The 26,181-nt window shown below is 43.2% G+C and overlaps 1 protein-coding gene across 1 annotated transcript in view; it reads left to right on the top strand.

The window, feature by feature from the left end:
• The window catches only part of pkd1b (polycystic kidney disease 1b), a 31,890-nt gene that overhangs the window by 1,224 nt on the left and 4,485 nt on the right, over positions 1-26,181 (top strand). The window contains exons 3-36 of the mRNA XM_061094995.1: positions 92-294; positions 464-582; positions 1,039-1,186; positions 1,310-1,575; positions 1,675-2,448; positions 2,823-2,954; positions 3,035-3,210; positions 3,353-3,489; positions 3,759-7,417; positions 7,552-7,704; positions 7,967-8,107; positions 8,455-8,737; positions 8,971-9,073; positions 9,210-9,338; positions 9,438-9,588; positions 9,708-9,845; positions 10,820-10,964; positions 11,100-11,819; positions 12,609-12,762; positions 12,842-13,097; positions 14,003-14,198; positions 14,339-14,506; positions 14,942-15,082; positions 15,307-15,517; positions 15,739-15,862; positions 16,434-16,577; positions 16,669-17,080; positions 17,264-17,381; positions 17,457-17,668; positions 18,627-18,829; positions 18,916-19,113; positions 19,205-19,359; positions 20,717-20,917; positions 21,339-21,513. Coding sequence (XP_060950978.1) covers positions 92-294; positions 464-582; positions 1,039-1,186; positions 1,310-1,575; positions 1,675-2,448; positions 2,823-2,954; positions 3,035-3,210; positions 3,353-3,489; positions 3,759-7,417; positions 7,552-7,704; positions 7,967-8,107; positions 8,455-8,737; positions 8,971-9,073; positions 9,210-9,338; positions 9,438-9,588; positions 9,708-9,845; positions 10,820-10,964; positions 11,100-11,819; positions 12,609-12,762; positions 12,842-13,097; positions 14,003-14,198; positions 14,339-14,506; positions 14,942-15,082; positions 15,307-15,517; positions 15,739-15,862; positions 16,434-16,577; positions 16,669-17,080; positions 17,264-17,381; positions 17,457-17,668; positions 18,627-18,829; positions 18,916-19,113; positions 19,205-19,359; positions 20,717-20,917; positions 21,339-21,513 — 10,645 coding nt within the window. The remainder of the gene's footprint in view (positions 1-91; positions 295-463; positions 583-1,038; positions 1,187-1,309; positions 1,576-1,674; positions 2,449-2,822; positions 2,955-3,034; positions 3,211-3,352; positions 3,490-3,758; positions 7,418-7,551; positions 7,705-7,966; positions 8,108-8,454; positions 8,738-8,970; positions 9,074-9,209; positions 9,339-9,437; positions 9,589-9,707; positions 9,846-10,819; positions 10,965-11,099; positions 11,820-12,608; positions 12,763-12,841; positions 13,098-14,002; positions 14,199-14,338; positions 14,507-14,941; positions 15,083-15,306; positions 15,518-15,738; positions 15,863-16,433; positions 16,578-16,668; positions 17,081-17,263; positions 17,382-17,456; positions 17,669-18,626; positions 18,830-18,915; positions 19,114-19,204; positions 19,360-20,716; positions 20,918-21,338; positions 21,514-26,181) is intronic.

The raw sequence follows: 26,181 nt of genomic DNA on the forward strand, positions 1-26,181 counted from the left end.
GTGAGTCCTATATGAACAATGTGTGTCTACATTGACATCATGTTATACCCCTCTCTGTTTCAAGAGCAGATGTTTTGTGTTGTGTGTTTAGGAAAACCACTGTGTGGGTCTGGCTGAAGGGTCAGAGGGGAGAAGGGTCGGAGCAGGCTGGGGTTGTGGAGCCGGTGAGTCCTGCACGGTGGGCTGGAGGCAGTGAGGGGGGGTGCACTCAGATGGCCTTAGGTGCACTGGGACAGTGGAGAAGAGCTCAGTGTGCCGAGCGATACCGCTACCTCTGTGAAAAAGGTCTAGCTGGTAAGACTTTAGTCTCTAATGTACAACAAATAAAATCTCCTTCATTATGTATGTGGACAATCTGCCCCCATAAAGGACGGCACTGACAGATTTGTTTGATGCCCTAAGTGTGAATAATAACAGCAGATGTGTGTGTATCTGTGATTTTGGCTTACCCCTCTCCATGCAGATGCTTTACCACCTATGGACAGTTACCTGACGGGATTGGTTCACATGAGCGGCATCTACATGCAAACCCAGATACAACCTCTTCTCAGCATCCCAGACATTGGACAACACACGGTGGAGGTTCGTTAAATGTGACCGGGATGGATGGAAGAAGAGAAGGCCCAAAACATCACAACTTCACAGACATGATACACTTCTAATCAGAAGTTTCAGCTCAGGATTGAAATCACTGGTCCAAAACACAGATTCCAGACCATCGGTAGTTTTATTGCAATAGTGTGGCACGATGGAAATGACTGTTGAGTAACTTGACTAATAATGAATAAAGTGTAATAGATATTGCATGTAAGCTTACATTACAATGTTTAGTTCATGAAAAATAGTACGCAATTTGGCAAAAGGTAATGGATAAATTGTAAAATAGCTAGCAACTGTAAAGTAATGCATAAAGGTGCGTAAACAGTTCATAAAACCTGTCACCTAACAGCTAAATTAATCTGTTTGGTTAAAAAGATGAAAGTAATGGATGAATTAAAATAGCTATATATTCTAAAGTTTTCTTAAATATTCCCCCAGATGCAGATGTTCCCAGGCTTGTGGTTCAGTCATGCAGGTCAGTTGGTAAAGCTTCAGCTGGTGGTTCAGCCAAGCCCACTGTCCTCGCTGGCGCGTGTTCAAATCCTCCGACCTTACTGCGACCCCAACCACCACCTGGTACCTCCAGGTACAGCCCACCAATCACATCACGTCTGGAAGCTACACTGTTGTGTATTTCCTACAGTACTGCAGGTATTACTAAACAGTCCTGTTGGGTACTTTAGGAAATAATCTCCTCTTTGCTCCTCAGGTTGCAGCTCTCTCCTTAATCCGTTTAGCTGCTGCTCACCAGTCCCACTGTGTAACACTACAGGGGGCTGCAGCGTGGGTCAGTACTGGTGCCACCTGCTGGAGGCCTGTGTGCCCAACACCAGTCCCTGCAGCCCCTACGATTCTGCAGCAAGCAGCCGTGGCTTTGCTTTACCTCCAAGATACCCTCCAATACCACCTTTCTACCACCTGGTGGCAGACCTGTCCCTGAGAATAAACCCCAGCTCTGAACTACAAACTATGAGCGTGAGTTGACCTTTTGTTGCACTTTGCTACAGCCATTATGAATCAGGTCCAAATAAAATAGACAAAGTATCAGTATCATTGTCATCTTCTCTGCTACAGGTGCTTCTTCCAGATCCAGCCATTACAGTGTACCCTGATGATATAATAGCAATACAACACACTCGGGACTCTGGAACCTTCCTAAATTGCCGCAGCAGTGAAGCCTCTCGAAACTCCTCCTGGCGCCAGAGCTACCTGTCCCTTAGAGGGGCCGAATGGGGCGGCTGGTGGCAGGGAGGCCTGACTTCACTGTCCCAAGGAGGCCAGTGGGTGGACGGGGTGCTGTGTGATCTGAGCATACTGTACATAGACACCTTCCACAGAGGTACTGAGCCCGACGGTATCTTTGGTTCCACCCACACAGAGACAAGCAGACCTCCTGATGTCAGTCCACTAACCACAGCTCCTCCTCCACATCCGAGTTCTAAGTTTAGGCTTGATGTCATCCACCCCTTGCCGGACAAAAAGAACCAAATTCATGTCCAAATCAACACTCCGACACTCATTGTAGTAAAGGTCCTGGCCCCACAGAGAGCAAGGAGCTCATGGTCGGCCCCAGTGCTCCAAACCGGGGTCCCCTTGCTCTCATCGTGTCCCGAAGAGGTGGCTCCGTCTCCGCCCGGCTGTGAGAGACAGTCCCCTGATGAATGGTTCTCCTCCGTGACTCTCGTACTTCCCTCAGTGGGGGTTCAGGTGTTGAATATCAGTGTGGTGGATGAGGTTAGTGCTCAGCATGAGCATAGTGTGAGTGTGACGGTCTGTGGCTACGAGGCAGTGACAGGGCTCCGTGTTGAGCCTTACGGACGTCTTAGGATGCTAACAGACACATCACAGGTGAGACTTTACAACACATCAAATTTGCATTCACGCCACAGATTTTAGTAGCCGTGCTAGCAGTGTGGGTCAAGAGATAGCAATGTCAGTAAGACAATTGCTTTGGTCCAAAATATCTCAGTTACTATTGAATGGATTGATGTTTGAGTTTTGAAGACATATGATCATGATCCCCAGAGGATTAATCCGGTTGCAACTGATTGCCACCAGCAGTCCACAGTTATCGCTTATCATGGGAAAAATATCCATTTCTTTTCTTTATAAAGAATATATGAACCATTCACAGATAACGTTTTCCAATACCTTGATGATTAGTTATTGCCAGTAATCTTTACATTTCTCTCAATGACATCTTATTTGTTTTCATATTGGAGTCGTTTACAGCCAAAGTGGAGAGTGGGTCCTCAGTCAAATTCACATGGGTTATTGACAACCTGGAGCAGTTTGCCTTTGAAGGGGAATCTTACAGTGTAGCGTTCAAGAGACCTGCTGAGTATAAACTCAAGGTAAGGTGTTTGTTCAGTTTCTTCCTTTTGATGTGTTACTAAATTGATTTCTTTAAATTAAACTTAGAAATGTATGTAAGGTTACAGCATCGAACCCTGTGAGCTCCCAGAGCCTGGAGATCTTCTTGGTTACTTATCAACCGACTCCACTGGCTGAGCCAGAGTTCCTGCTTGTCAGGGAGGTCGTAGCTGTGAATGCAACCAACCTCTACACCCTCAGGGTCAAAGTGGACATCTCCCTGCCAGTCACCTTCAGGTATGACAATGCATTTTTCATCAATAATCTTTAAAGGGTCCTCAGAGAAAAATGGTACTTATCTGTTAACTTTATGACAGAGAATTCCACCTGCAACATGAACAAAAATGTTTTCTTTTTTGTCCGGTCTAAAATCCTGCAGGTGGGATTTTGGAGACAGCAGAGGAAAGGTGAGCCACACACAGGCTGCTCCATATCAGACCATGGATGGCCTTGTGGAGAGTGGAGCGAAGCAAATGTTTGTCCAGGACTCGGTGAACTATACATATTCTTATCCAGGTAAACACATGCTGCATAATTTTTTTTTTTTAATAATTATTTTATACAGTTATTTGGAGAGAGATCCATGTATCGTTTAAATATCTTTATCAGTGTCATTTATGTCCCTCTTGCGTCCTTGAACTTTATTTCAGATTTTTTTTTAAACCACTTAATTTAACATCTGAAACAACTGATGTGATAAATAATGACACCGGTAGACTCCGTATTGAGTATTTACTATTAAGTACGTCAAAGTGAAATTGATTTTTCTCTGTTGTTCAATACAGGTGACTTAACACTTCATGTCCAAGTCTCCAATCAATTTGATGACATTGGCTCATCAATGAAGATTATCGTCCGCCCTGAGTTAGGTCACGTCCACATTTCCTCTTCGCCTGCAGTGCCCACTGTCAATCACACACTTCTTCTGGAAGCAGACGCAGAGCCCTCCACCTTTGGTGTCTTCTATAAATGGGACTTTGGCGATGGCTCTAAAGTTGTCCACGGCATACACCATAGAGTGCGTCACACTTTTGGATCTGCTGGACTTTTTAACGTCACAGTGTGTGCCAACAACACTTTGGCTGACCTGACCACTCGGCTCATCTTGGAAGTTATGGAGGAGATTTCTGGATTAAACATTAGCTACAGTGAACCTAGCGAAGTAAACTCTGCAACAGATTTCAGAGCTAAAGTCGCCACTGGTACATGTCTCATCTGGGATTTTGACTTTGGTGATGGGTCCCTACAGAGCAACCTTACAGATGGTTCCATCTCACACATCTATAAGTCTCCAGGGGATTATACAGTGGTTGTAACTGTCTCTAATTCTGTCAGCAAAGCTCAGCAGTCCAACAGGGTTGAGGTCTATAGTCTGGCTGTTAGTGGAGTTCTCCCTATAGAATGTATCATAAATGGAACAGACGCACAGCTCACTGCTCTGGTCACTGGGAAAATAGCCTTTCTGATTTTCCATTGGCAATTTGGCGAAGAATCCCCTGTGACTGTAGTAACAGGTGAGTCCACAGCCATGCATTCATTCCCAAGGCCCGGCATTTTTCATGTTAGCCTGAGAGTGTTTGGTTTGGTTTCATCTGTATCATTTAATACAAGTGTTTGTGTTGAAGCGCCAATCACCAGCGTGACAGTACAGTCATCACAGGATGTTGTAGCAGTAGGAGAAGAGGTGTGCTTCAGGGTTTTAGTTTCCCCTCATCAAGTGACAGGTTACCAATTCAAGTGGTCTAGCAACTCCTCTTTACCCATAGCCAAGATGAACAACTCTCAGAAGTGTTTTGTCTTTAAAGATGAAGGCGTCGAAGAGGTATCAGTAATGGCGAGTAATAACGTCAGTAAACAAACAGCCAAAGTTAGCATCACCATTCAGAAACCTGTGAGTAAACTGTCTGTGGGACATGATAGCCAAAGTGACGCACTGACAGTCAATTCATTAGTGTCTTTTTGGGTTGCTAATTGCAGTGGAAGCAATGTGTCAATGCTGTGGGACTTCGGAGATGGTTCTCTGATGGAGCCGAACCACAGCGTGTCACATGTCTTTACCTCGACAGGCCAGTTCAAAGTTACTGCCACAGCGTCTAACCTGGTGAGCAGAGAGTCTGCATCCATCAAAGTCAATGTGTTACTCCCTGTTGCAGACCTATCCCTTCACAGCAGCCAGCCCTATGCTGTAGTAGGAGAGGAGACTCTGATCACTGCAGTTGGTAGTGCAATCAGTAGCACCAGCTACTACTGGACTGTTGATGGTTTAACTTCAACCATACAGGGGACCTATCAATTAAGATTTCCTTTCCTCAAACCAGGAGTGTATCAAGTGAAGGTTGTAGCCCAGAACTTGGTGAGCCGAAGGGAGGCAGCTATTATCATTGAGGTCTTTGAAAGAATAGAGGGTCTTCACATTGAAGGTCCCAGTCTGACCAATATGAAATATGCACCGACGCAAGAGGAACTGCTATTTACTGCTTCAGTCACCAAAGGCTCCAATGTTACATTTCACTGGCGTGCTGCACAGAGTAGAATAAACCAAGAAATCACTGGTGATGGCAGGCTTTTCCATGTGTTGACTGAAACACCTGGTGGGTTATCAGTTCATGTAAGAGCCTTGAACACGTTGGGTGAGGCCATAGCCACTGTTTCTCTTGTAGCAGTAGAGCGTGTGACAAGTGCACATGTTACAACTCATTCCAACATTGTGGCATTAGGGAAATTTGTTAATATTTCTGTATCTGTTGTTACCGGGTCAGACCTTGAATACCTTTGGTATACGAACTTTGATCCATCACCCCTTCGGACACGTGAACCCTTTCTTCTCCACAATTGTACAAGTTTGGGTGATTGTTTTGTCACAGTGGTTGTTCAGAATGTACTCAGCCAATGTAATGATACCAAACAGCTCATAGTCCAGGAGGATGTCCGAGAGGTGGACTTTGAAATTGAAGGAAAGACACGACCATTTTATATCAATGCAAGTGCTGCTGTTTCCCTCCATGGACTTGTTCGTACGGGTAGTGACCTGCACTGGGACTGTGAAGTTAGACGTTCTAAAACCAACATTTTTAATGCCTCTAATCAAACCTTCATCTACACTTTTACGCATCCCGATATGTACCAGGTGTCTTTAAATGTCTCCAATGGGATAAATTGGCAGATGGTTTCACACAGCGTCACTGTCCAGGATGGAATCAAAGATCTGCTGTTGAATATAAGCAAATCTTCCCTTTGCAGTGAAGAGGAAGTTACTTTTATTACGACAATTTCCAAAGGTAGCAATGTGAGCTTTGTTATAACACTTAAAAACAAAGACTGGATTCACAGCCAGGCCATTCTCGAAGGGCAACACTTCTCACTAAGCCTTCCAGCTGGAAGATATCTTGTGACAGTGGAAGCTTGGAACCTGGTCAGTAGCACAGAGGTGTCTTCCAGCATTCTGGTCACTGAGCGCATTCAAGGTTTGCGTCTTGTAAACAGTAGTTCTGCTGCACTCAAAGCTCTGAAAGGAATCCATTTCAAGGCAGAGGTGCAAAGTGGGTTTCCAGTTAATTACACCTGGATGTTTCACTTGGTGGGGTCGAAGACTACATGGCTGATTGGCCAAGAGGTAATCTTCACTCCACCAGAGAGCGGTTCACTGTCTGTCAGTGTGGTAGCCAACAACGGTGTCTGCTCCCAGAGGCTAAATGAGACTGCTTCGGTGGAGTGGCCGGTTAAGGAGATAAAGCTTGTTTGTCTTCCAGAGAGAACATTTGTTGGACACGCTGTCATGTTTTCTGCGACAGTGCGTGGAGGGAGCAACGTCAGATACCTCTGGGACTTTGGAGATTCCACTGAAGCATTGGTGACAGACTTGACAACAGTTAATCATACTTATTCTATTGCTGGAAAATACAGTGTTGTGGTCAAAGTTGTCAACAGTGTTAGTCACATGTCCACACAGCTTCACATGGAGGTGGAGGAGCTCCAGTGTTCCAGACCTCATGCTTCTCTAGTCCAGAGCCAAACTACTATCTACAGATCTAGACAAAGTTTCTTTGAAGCCAGCGTGGACATTAACTGCTCTGTTTACAAGACCACGTACCAATGGGAGATATTCAGAGGGTCCAATGTTACCACTTTACCTGGGAACAAAGTCTTTCTTCAAAGTCAACTGGATGCAGCGTCTCCTTTGCTATTAATCCCGAGGCACACTCTTGATGTGGGACAGTATTTCCTTGTGTTCACCGTTACGCTCCAGGAAACTCCTGTATATGTCCAACGGACCGCTATCATCACAGTGGTCCATTCCCCGTTGGTAGCCCTCATCCTAGGGGGCTCGCACAAACTGTGGCCAAGCCTCAGTGACCTCACCCTGGACGGATCGGAGTCTTACGACCCTGATACGGAGCCCGGAGTGGAGGACACGCTAGAATATCACTGGACCATCATGAGAGCGGTAAAGGCCTTTTGATGTTACAGCAAACTCACAATGTTGTAAGTTGTGTATCAGTAAAAAGTAAGGTGTGATGTATTAATCATTGGATACACACTGGTCACACTTGTAACAACTGCATTTTCTTGTATTTACAGAACTCTACAGAGCCTCATTTTGTGAAACAGCCCATTGAGAGAAACAACAGTAGAGTGACTTTATTCACCGATCAGCTGAAGCCAGGCACAGTCTACATATTTACACTCACTGTACACAAGGCAGGAAGAGAGCCGGCATCCGTCAACCAGACTGTGAGTGTTACACATGATATTACCCCATTTTCTCCTCACTGCTCTATCACCTTACAATAGATTTTTACTGTTTTTTCTGCACCTGCATATGAAAGTTTAAAGATTCGGGCAATTTTGGAAGAACTTGCCATAGAAGCAAAGAGGTTTTTGACCAAACAAGATCCAGAACTTTCTTCACAGGGGTTTTCCTCTGAGTCTGTTTGAAAATCTAATGTTTTTTAATGATTTATTTATGCTCATGATGTCAATCACTTCTCTTTAGGTAACTGTGTGTGAAGCCCCTGTGCTTCGTGTGACTGTGGAATGTGTGTCCTGTTATGGCCACTCCTCCTCTCAACACATCAGTTACAACACTGCCATCATCCTCGCTGGACGATGCGAACAATGTGATGACCAGACTCAGGTAATGTTTCTTAAACAATAACACATGAGGTCATTCGTTTTTTGTCCCCTGCAAACATTTCCATTGTCAGTCAGATGAGGATGTTTTCTTTACTTCCTTGTGTTTTGTCGATTTGTAAGTGGTTTCTAATGTTGCAGTGCAAGTAGCTCTCAGGGCCACCGTACCATTTCAGAAGGTCAAAATACAACTGATGAGGAAACACTTCTCCCTGTACTACTGTGCCATCATGTTTTTCCTTTATATGCTAAGATTATTATATATATTATTTGTTATATGAATACATTTCAATCCACATTCAATTGTTGCAAGGTTCAAATATCGTGTCCTAATCATGTGTCTATCCACAGTACAAATGGAGCGCTGAAGTCCAGACTGGCATGACACTTGACCTTGATGACGTCGCTCCCTCCATAGGGACACATTCTCCTAACTTGGTGGTGCGTTCAGGCGTCCTCCAGCCAGGACTGAGTTACACCTTCACTCTCAATGCCTCCCAGCCTGGTGGAGGTCAGTGGGGCAGCGCCAGTCAGACCATACAACCGAACAATCCACCACACGGAGGCCTCTGTGATCTGAGGCCAGAGTCTGACATACGTCTGCTGGAGACTGTGGTCACCTACAACTGCTCAGGTAACGCGTTGTGTTACACAGTTCAACATGTATCAGTAGCTTTTTTTCTTTAACTGCTTTTTTATTGGCCTTTTACTCTTGTTCTTGATGTATTAAAAAAATTGACAGGTTAGTGAAGAAAATGCTTTGTGTTGCCTCTTCAAATATTTAAAAGTTGTATCTTGTCTTATCTGATCTTTTTCTTAATTCCAGTGTACCAATGGTCAAAGTTGCTCTATGTCATTTCTTGGTAGGCTGGCGAGATGATGACAGTGAGGCCTCTCAGTTGATCTACACCTTCCAGGTGGCCCCATGTCAGCCCATCAACACAAAGTGCCCCACACTTACTCTCTACAGGTGACTACTGGCCTCCATTTAAACTGTTAGTACAGAAACAAAGTTTAATCCTAGCCTAAATTGTTAAAATATTCAAAAATATAAATTTCCCCCTTAAAACATAAGTTTCCAGCTTATCTTAATCCTTTCCCTGCAGGGGAACTCGTTCAACATTTGGCAGCCTGGTTCCAATGGGACGTTCAGGGCAAGAAAAAGAACTGTCAGTCATCACAGTCACTGTATTGGTAGAGGACCATCTCGGCTCAAACGTCATTGCTCTGAACAGGTAAAAAGGAAAATCCTCTGTGGGAAATACATCACGCGCCCAATGTCTTAGTCAAGATTTAGTATACTTTCTCTATTTCTGGATTCCTCTACTCTCTAGGACACTGACCACTGAAAATCCAGCAATGGATGAAATCAGCAGTGAGTGGCTCAGAAACAAGAGCCAGACGGAGCTGTGGGCTCTGGTCCAACAAGGCAACCCTCAGGAGCTCATTCCTTACTCCATTGCCCTCAGCAGCCAGCTCAATCAGGTAGTGTGTCACTGTCATATTTTAATAGCTTTTCTCCACCACCAGATTACATAATAACTGAAGATTATAAAAATCATAGACATGAGATTTAAAATAATGAGTTTCACCCCTGTCAACAGATGACGTCTGAACGGACCCCTCAGGAGCTCATGGACAGGAGGGAGATCCGGGGAAATGTGTCTCAGACCCTGGCCTCTCTCCCTGTGTCCTCCATTCTGGATGTGGATCAGATCAGCTCAGCGTTGGCACAGGCAACCGTAAGTGAGCACTACCTCCTTATTTGGAAAAATGTAAAACAAATTGGGAATATGACATTGTTTTCTAGTGGAGATTTAGATGAGGCAATTGATATGACTCATAATGCTACAGCAGCATGAAGCCATTTAGCTATGCTTAGGAGAATGACTAGAAAAAGAGGTAGACAGTGATTCTCTCCAGATATTTAAATCTACTTACTAGCACATGTACAGCTTACAAATTAACATATTTGCTTTCCTTTGGTAAATTCCATACAAAAGCCAAGTGTTATTATATGAATCTAGCATTTCAAAATAAGTCCATGTAACTCATGGTCTTATTGTGAAGATTTAACAAAGTAGATATCATTTATATATGGTGAGATAAAGCACATTTTACGAGAAATATATTTTTTTACTTGAAGAGTTGTAAAGTGAACTTATGCTTCTGCTTTCCCTACGATGGCTACATGGTTATGCTGAGAAGTCACGCAAACTGTAAACCAGCTACAAATCAGACCTACAATATTGACAGAGATACAACTGTGACTGTGTTGTACAATTGGTGAAATCCGCCTTGTTCTATAAGTATGTTTATCTTTCTTCTTAGTTAGCAGGATTACACAAAAACTACTGAAGAGATTACCATGAAACTTAATGGAGGGATGTGGTAACCAAGGATCTTGATTTATTTTAAATCAGGCACGTTTAAAAAGACTGATACTTCCAAATGTGAGCAATTTGGTGCAGATCCAAATGAAAATCTGGATGTAGTGAATTTAAGGAGGCTGTTGGGCCTTAGTGAAGGTATGCTGTCTGCTGAGTGCCATTCTAGTTTTACACGCAATCGTTTGCTCATAAATAAGAACATTAAGAGACAAAGACGACCACGTAGCCTTTTCACAGCAGAATGAATATATTTTTGATATATATTTGCCCAATTTTCAAGTAATTCACAACATTATTCATGTTGAGTTATTAACTCTTTGTTCTAGGCCGTCCCTGATGAGTTGGTATGTGAAGTCTGCCAGAAGAAGGTTCTGGAAGCTGTGGGGAGGATGATCCTTGTAATGGAGGCACAGATGAGTCCTGGTGTTCTATCAGCTCTTGAAGCAGGAAGAAACATCCTTCATGTCTTAGGTGCTCATCTTGTATTACACGCTGACTACATTCCCCTCTGGAACAATGAAGTATCCATCTATCTATAAGAAGTGACAGTACAGAACCATAGATGTTCAGATCTGGTGAATCTCGCTCTGTTCTCTGTGTTTCCAGGTAGCACCTTGGCTGCAGTGTCTGAATCCACCAGTGCCTCCAGTTCTCACCCAGTCTACTCGAGCTCTCTGCAGTCAGCCTCCACTCTCGCCCTGTCAGCCCTGGCCCACGCAGGAGCCCTCATGCGCACTCTGATGCGTTCACGAGTTCACGGCGAGGATCCTCTTCTGCTCTCCAGCCCTTACATCAATACAGTTGGTTTTCAAGGAGACCCCACGGACCTCCTCTGTACTCACCAGACAAACCAGTCCAACCAACACCAGGTCATCTCCTCTCGATCATCATCGGCTGATGGGTCAAAGATATGTCCGTTTCACATTCCCACGTCCCTCACTACTCACCTGAGGAGTCAGAGGTCAGAGGTGGTGCAGGTGCTGTTCGGGACGGACGGAGCGCTGGAATCCAACCCTATGCTGAGTGCTGCTGACCCTCCAATTTCCACCTCTCTGGTTGCCATGGAGCTCACCACTCCTCAGGGTCAGCCCATACCTATCAGGAATCTGGCTCCTGAACAAGCAATACAGGTCACCCTGCCCCACAAGTACCCAGTGGGACAGGGAGACAAGGGGGCAGATGGGAGAGAAGGTGAAAACAGGAATGAGACATGTCTCGCTGTAACACTTCCCACTGAAGGACAGCTGAACTTCACAGTAAAAGCTGTGGACGGACTGGATGAAAATGCAGGTTTATACATCTCCTTCAACTTCAGTCTGCTTCCAGGTACAGTACATCATTATCCTTCTTACTAGACCAGATCACAAGTGTTTGCACTTTGAGATAATGAAAATGTACTCTTCTTTATTTTTATATTAGTATGTAAAGTATATAAATATATACTGCCATATGATATAGTGTATCAGACATAACCAATCTTTCTAATCTTTTAAAGTCTTTTTTGTGATCATAAATTATTTATGGTCATTCCAAAGTTTTTTATTACCCCGACCAAGGTTATATTTTCATTAGTGTTTGGGTAGATGTGGTATGGGGGAAGAACCCATTACATTGTGGTGCAGATTAGGGGGCGGATCCAGGAACTTTTCTTCATCTTCTTTGACATTGTGAGAAAGGAAGCTTTCAACATTTTCACAGTTTTCCCAGGGAATCAATCATTTATCTTGATGAAAGTATTCAGGCATGTTTAGTGAACTGATTTCTATGAGTTTGTAAAATTTGGTGCAGCTTGATTTAATTTGAGGGGCGGAGGTATCTGTTCTACTGAGTACCTTACTTTAATAAGGTATTGGGCACAAAATAAAAAAGTATTAGTGGGCTGCCCTACTCCAATATTATTTTACACAGCAACTTGTTTAAGTATAAATAGTATAAATAATTAGTTTTTTGACGAATGGAAAGCAGTGACTGGGATGTTTCTGGGACATATCTTTAAGGTCGATCTTGCAGCGCCTCCATAATTATTAATGAACTTCACCATATATATATACGAGTTTTTGAGCATGAATTATGAATTTCCAAAGGCTGTTTTCAAATTGCATTATGCATTTCTAGGATCTACTTCTGTAAGCTCGGGATATGTCAAGATAGAAGTGAGCTCCACGGTGCCAGGGACTAATGCATCTCTGGGTTCCCTTGAGAAAGAGTGGGCTCTCACTCTCTCTGCTCCGACCAGCTCCTCAGAGGAAACCATCTTTCTGTCTCCACTGTGAGTCACCTGTCTTCTCCTTAGCTCACTTACCGTTTTAATGAATAAAGGATCGTGACAGCATTTTCTCCTGCAACAGGTTACACGGGACAGACGAGCCTCTCTCCGTCAACCTGACCTCGTCTGTGCCTGAGGGGGGGCCGGTCCACGTGTCGGTGTGTGTGTTCAGCTCTCTGTGCCGGTACTACAGCGTGGAGGAGAGGCGATGGAGCAGTGAGGGTCTCCAGCCACTGGAGGGCAGCACACTCCAGGCAGCTCACTGTCTCACCCAGCATCTCACCATATTTGGGGCCAGTTTGTTTGTCCATCCTGGGGCTGTTGTTCTGCTGCCACCGGTATGTGAGGGCGCTGAGGCTGTAGTAGAGTCATGTTTCTTTCATATTAATGCAGAAAATTAGATCTTAGACAAATAAAAGTTCATGATGCTTCAAGATAATCTTCACAAATATACAGTTTAATGATTTTTGAAGGCTAAATACAGTAAAAGGTGTTAAACGGACTAATTCATTTTAGAAAGTTATTGATTTGTTTTCGTCTCGCACAGTTTAAGACATTTTAAAAAACACGTTTTTTTTTACAATTGACCCTATTCTGAATAAGACATTATTTCCATTAAGGTCTTTAAATGAATTGCTAAAAGAATATTCCCTTTATATTACTGTGTACATATTACCCATCCTGAAATAGTTGTGTTGCAAAAGCTACAACTCCTTTTTATTTCCATCTTGTTTATACCCAGGAATTGTGTCAGAAAGCAGTTGGTAACCGTTGTTTGTTGATATCACTAAATACTATGAAAAGTCCTTTAGGACGTTTATGTATAGAATATGACTAAGATCAGAATAGTTCATGTCTTGATGGGATTAATGCTTATTTTGAGTATGAGTTAATCAGCAAATGCTGTTTATATGGCTGTGTCTTATTCAGACCTCATTCAGGTTGATAACTGAAATGTAATGTCTATCTGAATGTAGAAATTGTCTACAACTTTTATAAACCACAGCTCTTATTCCTAGTTTTTAAAATGTTCAAAAAACCCATGAATTTAGTCCAAAGCCCAAAGATTATTTCAAGGTTTCAGGACTCATTCCTGCATTCATCTGTTCAGAGCATTTTCTTATTATGTTTTGACAAATAATTATGTCTAATCCATTCCCCAAATACAGACTCAGGATAGGAAGGTATATATTCATCAACAGGCTCTTTCTCTTTTCCCTCTTTGCGTATCTTATCTCTGTAGTCAGGTGGTCCCGTGCGTAACTCAGTGGTGGGGATTGTGTGTGCCGTCCTGGTTCTGACTCACCTGCTAGTAGGCCTCATCGCCCATAAACTGGACCACTTGGACAGCTTAAGACTGAGCCAGGTCCCTCTGTGTGGCCGTCCGGGACTCTACCAATACAGAGTTCTGGTCAAAACCGGCTGGAGGCGTGGAGCAGGTCAGCCAAAGACAAGCTACAGAGACATAGAAATAAAAACTGTATGACATTAGTAAAACTAGTGAGGGCATTTTCACGTTTATAAAACCTCTGATTATATATGATGGAGATGATTTGAATGCTGTGCTATAACCCATCAGGCACCACAGCACATGTTGGCATCAGTCTGTACGGTGTGAACAAGAGCGGCTCTCGCCATCTGCAGAGGGATGGAGCTTTTCAACGTGGAAGCCTGGACCAGTTTCACCTGGAGACAGACGACAACCTGGGAGAGGTTTGGAAAATTCGCATCTGGCACGACAACACAGGTACATGCTAACTGCAATAATATACGTCTTTTAAAGTAATATGCTATTGCAACGATTCTTTTTTGATAGAGATTACCTCGTCTAAATATAATCTCCTGGCATCAAGAAAGAAAAAGATAGAAAAAAGATTAAGTGCCATCTAGAATTAAAATTGCTACTAATTAATTTAGTTTGTCCATCTGGGCTCCTGTAGAAATATGGCAGTGCAACATTACAGACATTGTGGAAGGGGAACTGCTCAATTTATTAATTTACACCAATGAAAACAATCTAATAATTATTAAATTTCCCCCAATAGACCCCTCCCTTAAATACAAAATCAACCTATATGAAATTCCCATATTGCTATTCTTTGGAAAACACATTTAACAAAAAATACAGATTTTCATTGTAAGTACAACTGGTTTTTTTTGTATTTCCTATGTGTAAACGTAGGTCTGGAGCCCTCCTGGTACGTTCAGCATGTGGTGGTGTGGGACCCGCAGACAGACCACATGTTCTTCTTCGTGCTGGAGGACTGGCTCTCTGTGGAGAATCAGAAGAATGACACTGTGGAGAAGGAAGTTCTGGCCTCATGTAAGAAAAGATTCTTACAAACTGCAAAAAGTATCTGACGGAATGATGCTGGGTGCTCTTTCATGATGATTTTTTCATTCTAGTGAGACAAGGCCATTTTTCCCCAATTGATATGAGCTTTTTTTTCCTTTCAGTACAGATGACTCTTCGTTTGAAACAAACAATTTATTGTAATTAATTTGAAAAACTAAGAATTTTTCGTTTTTTCATTTGCATCCATGCAGGTCCGGAGGAGCTCAGTGGGTTTCGACGGGTCCTCACCTCCCAGCTGATGTTCGGGGTGAAAGAGCGCCACCTGTGGCTGTCACTGTGGGAATGTCCTGCTCACAGCCGTTTCACCAGGGGTCAAAGGGTTACCTGTGCCGCCCTCATGCTGCACCTCTACTTGGCACTGGGGGCTCTGTGGTTTGGGGCTGTGGGCTCAAAGGGGATCAGGTGAGATAACTTAGTGAAAAATGGAAATCCTTTTAGAGGAAGTTAGTAATAATGTGATATCTGTCAGATAATATAGTAGCTGTTCAATGTTTCATTGTGTTCTTCACAAACGCAGGACTTTGTATAATTCAGTCAATGCACAATAAATAATTTAAGATTTCTCTGAAGATTCTGCTGAAGAGTTGACAGGAGGAAATCGATTTGTTTCTCTTTTCCACAAGTGGACCGGTGTCAGCCCAGCTGCTGATGAACATGGAGACGGTTGCCATGGGGATGACCGTTGCAGCACTGGTGTTTCCTCTTCAGTGTTTCCTCTGTTTCCTGTTTAGAAAAGCTCACAGTCAGGTAACTGGAAAACTTTCATAATTTGTATTTTAAAATATTTTGCTGGAGAGAGTTTGATATATTGTGACACCGTCATTTATATATATATTTATATGTTTTATGTTCTAACACGTGCCATCAGTGTGCTGCTGATTAGAGGTCATTGCAGCAGTGTGTTGGTCGTGTGTCTATGCTTTGTTCGTCAAACAGTTTTATCTCAGTGTGAAAACAGTATAAGTGAGTGTTTCCTATCTTAAGTTACACAGCGATAAAGATTCAGCGAGCAGGTGTGCGTTGTGTTTTGTCTGCCTGTCTGTGTGTGTGTGTGTGAGATTGTGCGTGTGTTTGTTAAAGATATTACCTGTGTTGTGAGAACCTAAATTTGTTTGCACAGTCACTTTATGGGGATGTGTCTCCATAATGTAAATTATTAAAATTGAAGGAAAGACATGTTATCGTTAGAGTTAGGCAAGTACGAACTATGGTTAAGGTTAGTGTAAGTCTGCAGGAAATCAATCTAAGTAAATTGAATCTCAATCTGCCCTCAATTTAATGGAGACACAACTCACACCTGTGTGTGTGTTTTACCCAGGTAACTGTGGACATGTCAGCCCCTCCTTCTCCCATTTGTCACTCTGTGGAAATGGACGTTTACTTCGGCCAATCAAAGCTCTCCAGCTCGTCCCTCTTGTCTCTGCCAGACTCCTCCAGCCCAACCCGAGGAAGTCCTTCATCGGTGAGAGCAACACACACAAATGTAGACACACACACATTTTTGTTTAGTTTCTCAGGATCACTTCACAAGTGTTTCTTGTAATTGTCTGTAGTTACTGGAGAGCAAGGTGTTGGACTCCAGTATCCTGGACTTCTGGGCGGCCTCTGGATTGGCGCCTCAGACAGACAGAGATGTGGTGGCATGGCCGTCCTGTGACAGCCTCCTCAATCTCCCAGTAGACTTATGTCCCACCAAGACGACCCAAGCCCACGAGTCTTCACCCACTCTGGGACCCACGCGCCAATTGAGGAGGAAAAAGGCCCTGATGCAGCTGTGCCTGGCCTCACCCTCCTCCTCAGACACACCCATCACTCTTGTCCCTTCATCTCTCAAATATCCCCTTTCAAAAGAACCTTCAGATTCTTATCCATCCCCTACTGCAGCAGACCAGGAGCTGCTCACCATGAACACAAACCAAGTCCAAACGCACAACCACAATCTGACAACATTTTTAACTCTGTCCGGTGAGAAACATAAAAAATCCATATATTCAATGATGGAAACAAGGATTTATTTCTGACCTATATCTAGCCTCTTGTAACCAGCAATTAGCTTCTATATTATCTAGTCAATGTTTGTAATTTATCATTTCTTAAAAGTGAAAATGAAAATGTTTCCTAATTGTATTTGTACGTCCCTGGTACCAGAGGAGGATCTGCTGATGTCTATAGCAGCAGCAGCTGCTGAGGACAGAACACACAAAACCAACAGCAACTCAGACGGCGGCTGGGATTCACCCAGAACCACATCCTCATTTACAGCCACGTAAGCATCGCTTCTCTTCATGCTAACGCACTCTCATGCAGAACTTTATGTTTTGGTGTTTATCCCCCTTTTTAGACAGAGCACCTCCTGCAGCAGCTGGTCGGATCAGAGTGAGGATAAGTACCTCTGTGGGGCAGAGATCCTCATGCCAGACTCCCAGTCCTCCTCCCAGTATGAGGCAGGGCTCTACAAGTGTCCCTCTGTGCTGTCTGTTGACTCAGTGGCCAGCACCTTCCTGCCGAGCCCTTCTCCTGACTCCACTCGCTCCTCCTCCACCACACGCATAGGTACCATCATCACTTCCAACCCCACTACTCTGTCAGACTAACTCAAATACCAATTAGTCAATGCTGTTTGTCATCATGGTATATACTTCTTTTTATTGTATCAGAGCAGTTATCACAATTATGTTTTCATGCAGTTTAATTTTCAGTGTTCTTGTTGGTTGGGTCAAGTTCATACAACATCTACTGATTATTGCAAAGGCTGGAAGTTTTAATCAATTGTAACCATTTGGTAATCTCTTTATATTTTTTGCTGACCGTGTTCAAACCGTGAACCTCGTTCTCTTAGCTTACTATTTGACATGATTTTTCACAATTGCTATCTATTGAAATGCTATCTATTGTAACCATTTATCAAGCAATTGTATATGTTTATATTTTAGCTAACTTTTAACGTGTGAATCCATTACAGCTAACTAAATGAACGTTATATTAAGCTATTGCTATTTATTTTAATAATTTAATTATTTCAGTTGTTTATTATTTTTACTAAATGTTTAAACTGTGAATCCATTTCTCTTAGCTAACAATTTGACCTGTAAGCATTTTATTTTGTGTTTATCAAGCTATTTCAATTGCTCATATTATTGCGAACTTTAAACTGTGTAAATATTACTTATAGCTCAATATTTTAACTTTTTATCCAATAGGCCAACTTGTAGCTAGTTAAACTGCTTATCCATTATTTGTTGTAGCTATGTGTCACCTGCTAATTCATTGTTTCCTACATATTAACCATTTACTAGTTTATTTAATCTAACTTTTAGGATTTAATCCGTTACATTTAGTTATCGATTGTCACCATTAATCCTTTTTTTTAGTTATCTGAATTGTACATATACAACTTCTTCATCAATTTCTTTTAGAGGATAATCTTTCTTTCTTTTTCTTAGAGTTTGTATCTTTTATTATATCTGGTGTTTGTGTTCAACATCACTGTTGCTTGATTCCTCCACCCCAGGTGTTTCTCGAGGTCAGCCCCGCTGGCTGCTCCCCCCCTGGATACTGCGTGTGATTTACCCCCTGGTGGCTGTTCTGCTGGGAGCCTGCCTGGCTGTGGTCGGACTCTACGGCACATTCTTCTCCAGAAATGTAGTTCTCATATGGCTGATATCGGCCTTCTCTGCTTTCCTCACCTCTGCTCTGCTGCTGGAGCCTCTCAAGGTGAGTTCAGACATGTCATCCAATTAACTTGCATTGGCAGATCTTTGGTGGCCGGTTGCTTTGATTTGCCTCCGTCTCTTGCTCAGGTGTGTGTGCAGGCACTGATCTACACGCTGCTGTGGAGGCCTGTGGATCCAGAGGTGGAGGACCAGCTGGCCCAGGAGACCACTGTGGTGAGGGCATTTGGAGAGCATAGTGCCAAGGTGCGACCACCATGTGGCTACGGACTGCTGCAGGCTAAAGATGAGGCGCGCAAAGTCCGAGCTCTGCGATCACTCATGAGGGTGAGAATACAGTCAAACTTCAAAGTGGACCATTTTCTCCAGAGGGATTGAAACATTTTTTTGATCATTTGAATCTCTGTCTTTTATCTAGCACTGTGTGTGTCAGCTGTTGTTTCTATTGCTGGTGCTGATGGTGAACTACCAGGACAGTGTAGAAGAGAGGCCGGGCAGGCTGCTGCAATCTGCTCTCAGGGGCCATCTTCGCACAGCACCCCTGGGAGCCCGGAACCTCACTTCACTCAGAGAGTAAGCACAACACTCACTCACGCACTCATGCTGATAAAACACTATACACCAAATATAACCACAATTAAAAATACTGGGAATGCTTCTAGACGCCAGTTTTTTCCTCGGTCCGGGGCTGACTTCCATTGTGCAGCATCAGTAAAAATGGTTGTTATGCCGATCCTGTGATTCCATTAAGAATAGGACACAAACTAATCAGGTCTTCTCTCTTCATCTTTTTCATGTACAATTCTGCATATAATCAAATCCAAAAAAGGAAACTTCAGATAAACTTCTGTTTGTGTTTCTTACTTTTCACTTTCATTATTAAGCACTTTTTGTTGTGTGATCTAAAAAAAAATGAAATACACCGCATAAAAAAGCTGCCTTTCTAGTGCTCTATTAATACAGCGCTGTAGATAACTGCATCAACAGTTTTTGTTGTGCATTGAAAAACAGGCCAAGTACAAGACATCTTGTGATAATTAGATTTCTCTGTTATTTTGGATTCAGACAAAATGAGACAATCCAAAACTGTATGGATTTAAGGATATTGTTTGCAATATAATATATATATTATGTTGCTGTCTCCAGACAGATTTCATGGAATAAGAAAGGGCTTTGGGAATCAACCCAAAGCCCTTTCATTTCCACATATCTAAGAACTGGTAACAAACACTTAATTTAGCTTTTAAGCTCAGTCATTTCGTCAAACGGCTGGACGCTGTAGTTTTTAGCAAATCTTACTCAACAGGATTAATAAATGAACTCACAGCTGTGAGTTGAAGTTATTTGATACACTATTGAGTTGGATCAGGGATTAAATCAATAGTTCAGTTGGGTTTCGGTTAAGTGAGTGGGACTCTGCAGTCAGAGCTTAGGTCAACCCATTGATAGACATTGATTTTTCTTCTGGGTGAGAGGCTCCTTAGATTCTATGGACTTTCTCTGCCTGGCTTTCTCGTTGAAAGTCCACACAGCAGGGGATCCCCCCGCTGGATTCACTGCGAGCAAGTGGGGTGGGGGGGTTGATGACGCAACAGACGCAAAGATAAAAAAACAAATATAAATCAAATATCTCCCATGGAGAAAGCTGTGCCACACACGTAGAAGACACCGTCAATGATGTCAAGAGCTTGTGGTGATAAGAGCTGACGCTGGTTTCTGTGTCATGGGATTTCAGCAGCAGAGTTAATACGTTGCTTCCTTCCTCTGCACAACATATTAACAATCCACAGTATAAAATATACAATATAAAATGAACTGGTAAAATGGTTGAGGACATTCTGAGGAACAGGTCACTGTTATGTCATTGGCTTATCAAAGTATTTGAACGGTCTTTGGACATTAACAATCAGAAAGTCCTTCTCTCCTCCAGCTGGTCAGATGCAGAGCAGTGGATAAATCACACCTTGGTGCCACAGCTGCACCACAACCCATCACTGGGTCTAGTGGGGGTGCCACAGCTGCAGTACACAGGCAAGCTCGGCCACGCGGCAGACGTCCTCCTGGGAAACAGCAGTGAGAGGACACGTCAGCTCCTTGCTGACCTGCACATGATGGACTGGGGCAAGAAGATGTGAGTGGATGTGTTACAGATTCAACAAGATGTGTGTTCATGTAAATCTTTTATTTTACAGTTGTTCAGCTGTTAATTCCTCTGAGTGCTGAATCACCGTAATGAGGCGTGTCAGCCCATTGAAGCATCTTATCATCTGAGAACAAATACATAATCACAAGATGACAAAATATAATTAGTATAATGTGATTTAATTTCCTTTCCTATTTTACAATTTAAAACACTCTCCATCTTCTGGTGTCACTTTTATCCGTGGTACAACTTTTTATGATGAGCCTAACCCCAAATGGGTTTTATATTGAATTCTTACCAACGTCAAATTGTATAAATCTCATTTAAAAGTCATTTTAAGAACATTAACTTTGCTTTTGCTTTTGCTTTTTTTTTTTTTTTTTAATAATTTTTATTTGATCTCTTTCAGGTTTGAAACTCTTTCTATTGATTTCACACACTATAACAGAGACTCTGGTTTGTTTGTGTGTGTTTCCATTCAACTCCAATGGGCTCACACACAAGGAGTCACTTCCTTCCTCTCCATCCATCCACTCCTCATCCCTTCGCCCTCCTCTGGATTGGACTTCCGGGTTGCACTCACGGTAACATTCACAGTATACCTTCAAACCACAGACTGTAAATAAAGAAAGACGGCATCTCTCCACTTCCCTCCCACTATCTAGAAATGAAGCCAAAATATCACGGATACAAAGACTGCCATCTTGCTCAATTGTAGCTTGTGCAGTGGCATTCAGGGATAGAGCCAAAGCAGCGATAGATCCTGTCGATACACATGCCTGACCAATCACGAGTCAGTCTCAGCTCTCAATGAGGATGTTTCACCCAGTTTTTATAGTGTTGCGGTGGACATCTCTGCAGCGGTCTATCCGTTTGCAGTCACCAGATTGGTTAACTAATTATCACGGGAGGAAAAATCAGAGCACCTTCTTCTCTCTTGGTCTGGGAACACGAGACCGTTTATTAAGCGCATGCGCAACAGGTTACAAGTGCACGCAGGCACAACATGCTCCGTGACATCATTACCTGTGCTATATAACATGGCATTGCTCACTCAACACTCCCACTCAAAGACATGTGTATAGCTCTCTCTATAGTGGTAAATAAAAACCAAAAATACATAACTCCAAAATAAAACATTTGGTATACTGACAGTGTTCTAAAAACTTCAAAACTTTTTCATCTGCCAGTTCACATTTACATTCCAAACAAATACCCCTTGAAACTTTCAAACTTAGCCTTTGTCACTGGCTTGGTAAAGACATCAGCAACCATGTTTGCAGTAGGACAGTATTCTATAGATATCTTCCCTTCTGCGTGTGCAGACCGTACAAAGTGATACTTTATATCTATGTGTTTGCTTCTCTGTCTGCATACTGGGTTCTTAGATAAAGCTATCGCCCCCTGGTTGTCCTCATATATCTTTACTGGTACATGCTGGCTACTATCTATTCCTCTAAGTAGTTGTACAAGGTACATGCTCTCTTGAGTAGTAGCTGCTAGTGCCATATACTCAGCTTCACAGGTGGATAATGCCACTGTTGGCTGCTTCCTACTCTTCCACGATATAACTGGACCATTCTCAGTTAAGCTGAAACAGTATCCACTTGTGCTCCTCCTATCATCCCTGTCGGCTGCCCAATCAGCATCACTATATCCCTCCAGCTGTAGTGGGCTTTCCTCACATTTCTGGTAGTGTAGTTCTTGATCTATAGTACCCTTTAAATACCTCAGTAGGTGTTTTGCTGTAGCCCAATGCTGTTGCTTTGGTTCTGCTAGGTATTGAGATAGTTTGCTAACAACCCAGCTCAGGTCAGGTCTGGTACATGTCATAATGTATATCAAGCTACCTATTATCTCTCTATATCCTGTTGAATCAATAACCTCACCCTCACTGTCAAAGTTTAACTTTTGCTCACATGGGGTGGATCTGGGTTTGCATTCAGACATTCCAAATTTGGTTAATATCTTCTCTATGTGTCTCTTTTGAGTCATTTTGATCTCTCCCTCACTCTGTCTGAAATCGATACCCAGGAAGTGTTTAAGTGGACCCATATCTTTCATCTTAAACCTTCTCTTCAACATTTCTTTTACATCACTGAGTAAGGTGTTGTTACTCGCTGCTATGATTAAGTCATCTACCCATACTAACAGAATCACTTTCTCATTCTCAGATTTTCTGCTGTAGACACAATGATCAGCATCATTTTGCACAAAACCATTCCCTGTAAGATGATCATGGAGTAACTTGTTCCAGTTACGTCCGGACTGTTTTAAACCATACAATGACTTGTTGAGTTTACACACTAAGTGTTCCCCTGTGTTTGACTTGATTTCAAAACCTTCCGGTTGCTCCATAAATACCTCAGAGTCCATTGGAGCATGGAGGTAAGCAGTTTTCACATCCATTTGATGTAGGGTGAGATCCTCCTGTACAGCCACCTGCATTAATGCTCGTACAGAGGTCATGTTGGCTGTCGGTGAAAAAGTCTCTTTATAGTCGATCCCTTCCACTTGACCATACCCCTTTGCGACATATCTGGCTTTACAAGTCTCAGATCCATCTGGGCTCTCTTTCACTGCATATACCCAGCGACCTCCCACTGCTTGTTTGCCTCTTGGCAGTAGGGTCAGAGTGAAAGTGTCATTCTCTGTCAAAGAGTTCATCTCCTCTTTCATCGCGTCAGCCCACATTTTTGACTTCTTAGAGTCCATTGCCTCTTTAAGTGTTTTAGGTACATCATAAGCCACTCTGTAGAAATAATCTACATTTTCACAATCAGCTTTACACTGGTACCCCTTTATGTAGTCTGGAGCCTTTCTCTGTCTCGTAGGACATCTCCTTTCTCCCTCTTCTTTCTGAGTACTATCTGTCTGGGTCGGACCTGCCTCATCAGTCTCCTCAACATTGGACTCTTTACTTTCCTTAGGCTGTCCCTGACCCTGGTTGACTATCTGCTGTGGTGTATCTTCATGACTCTCAGTGTCATTCCCCATGTCACAATCTGTCTGAGTCTGGCTCTCTGCGCTACCTTTGGTGATGAATTTCACCAGCCTATGTTTTAGGACTTTTCCTGTCTCAGGATAGTACACGTTATATGCTGGACTATATTTGTCATAGCCTACAAGGATCGCCTTTTCGCATCTAGAGTCCAGCTTTTTCTTATCCTGCTTATATACGTAGCATTCAGAGCCAAATATTTTCATGTTGGATAGGTTAGGTGTTTTTCCTGTGAAAACACAGTAAGGTGTCTGCTCTAGCCGCTTACTGAAGCACCTGTTGCGGATTTGAGCTGCTGTCTGTACAGCATATGTCCACAATTTCTTTGGGAGGTTACTCTCCAATAGCATGCATCGAGACATCTCAAATAATGTTCTCCAACCTCTTTCGGCAGTTCCATTCTGATGGGGTGAGTAGGGTGCACTCTTCTCATGCCTTATCCCTTTACTCCTAAGTAAACACTGGAACTCCTGCCCGGTAAACTCTGTGCCGTTATCAGATCTTATGCACTTTATTTTTCCATATGGAGCTACATCTGCTATGAATTTTTCTGTAGCTTTTGTCGTGTCACTCTTTGCTTTAATAAAATATGGAAAAATCATCCCACTGTAATCATCAGTAAATGCTATCGCATATCTGTATCCGTCTTTATCTGCTGGATCTATAGGACCGCATAGGTCTGTGTGTACTAGCTCTAATACGGTTGTAGCTTTAGCGTCTGCCTGTCTGTTTCTGCTTTGTGTAAACTTTCCCTGTGTGCATATTTCACAGTTTTGATTGGACTTGTCATGTTTCCCTTTAATAGACATCCCTTCAACCACCTTTTCTAATTTTGCAACATCCTCAAAATTGCAATGACCTAGTATCCTATGCCACGTTTGAATGTCATGACAACCATACACTTCATCAACATTTTCATTCTCCACTGTGCTAAGGTAATACAACCTACCATACACATCCATTTTAAACTTAGTACCTTCCTTGTGGACCAGCCAGTCATTACCGTCCTTGAAGCGGACCTCAGCTCCGTTGGCTGTTGCTGCTTTGACTGAAAAGATGTTTTGTGGAAACGAGGGGATGTAGAGTGCTTGCTTTAGCCTCGTTTTCACTTGTCGTCCCTCGCTGTCCAGCAAGTAAACTTCGGCGTCTCCCCTCATCCTCGCCATCCCGCTCACCTTGGATCCGTCAGCAAGCTCGATCATGTGGTCCTCGGGTCTGAAGCTCTTGTCAACTGTTATGAACTTCGTGGCGTCGTTGATCATGTGTGTTGTCGCTCCGCAGTCGACCATGAGACCCTTCTTGTTTCCTCTTTGTGTGGGACAGTCACTCATCCTGAAGAAACAGAAAGATGTGGGCTCTGCCTCCGTCTCTCCATCAGCTTTCTTCACATGGTCACGGCCTCGTCCCCGGCCGCGTCCCCTTCCTCGCTGTGGCGCGTCCCATCTTCGTTCCTCTCTTCTCACCTGGTATTCGTCAGGACATATCCTGGCCATGTGTCCCTTTTTGCCGCACGTGTAACACTCGACATCAGCCAGGTCCATTTTCTTTCCTCTTCCTCGTCCTCGTGACCTCGTTGCTCCGCTCATCCTCATCACGTTGTCATCTTCAACATTCACGTCACTCTTCCCATATTTTTCAGTACTCTCGTAACTCCGCAGTTTTGTTTTAAACTCGCCGAACGTTACAGTGTCATTTGTCTGGGTGACGTGCACGACGAATGGCTTGTATGATTCAGGTAGCCCCTTTACCACCATAGCTATCTGAAGCCCGTCACTTATTTGCTCGTCTGCTCTTCTCAATGACGTGAATATTGTCTCTGCTCGAATAATATAGTCCGTGACAGTTTCATTGCTGGCCTTCTGGAGCGAGGAAAGTTCAAAATATAAACTCACCACACGGGGTTTATCCTTTCCCGCATAGTGCTCGCGGAGAATATTCAGTGCTTTTCTCCCGTCACGTCTCGCGTCCCTCATCACCAGCGTTAAGCTCTTGTTGTCCAGACATTGCACCAGCTCTGCATATGCCTCACCGTTCTTCGTCTCATCTTCGGCGAGAGCATCGTCGTCATCCTCATCTATCCGCGGGTCCTCCAGGATAACTTCTCTGAGGTGACGCAACTCCATGTGCGCGAGGAACCTCGTCTCCCAGAGTTCATAACTTTTCTCATCACCGTCGAATAAAAGTCTGAACCACCTCTGGCCTGTTTGACTGGGCCCATAACCTGTTGCGGTGGACATCTCTGCAGCGGTCT

The sequence above is a fragment of the Limanda limanda genome, chromosome 21, assembly GCF_963576545.1.
Source record: "Limanda limanda chromosome 21, fLimLim1.1, whole genome shotgun sequence".
NCBI lineage: Eukaryota > Metazoa > Chordata > Actinopteri > Pleuronectiformes > Pleuronectidae > Limanda > Limanda limanda.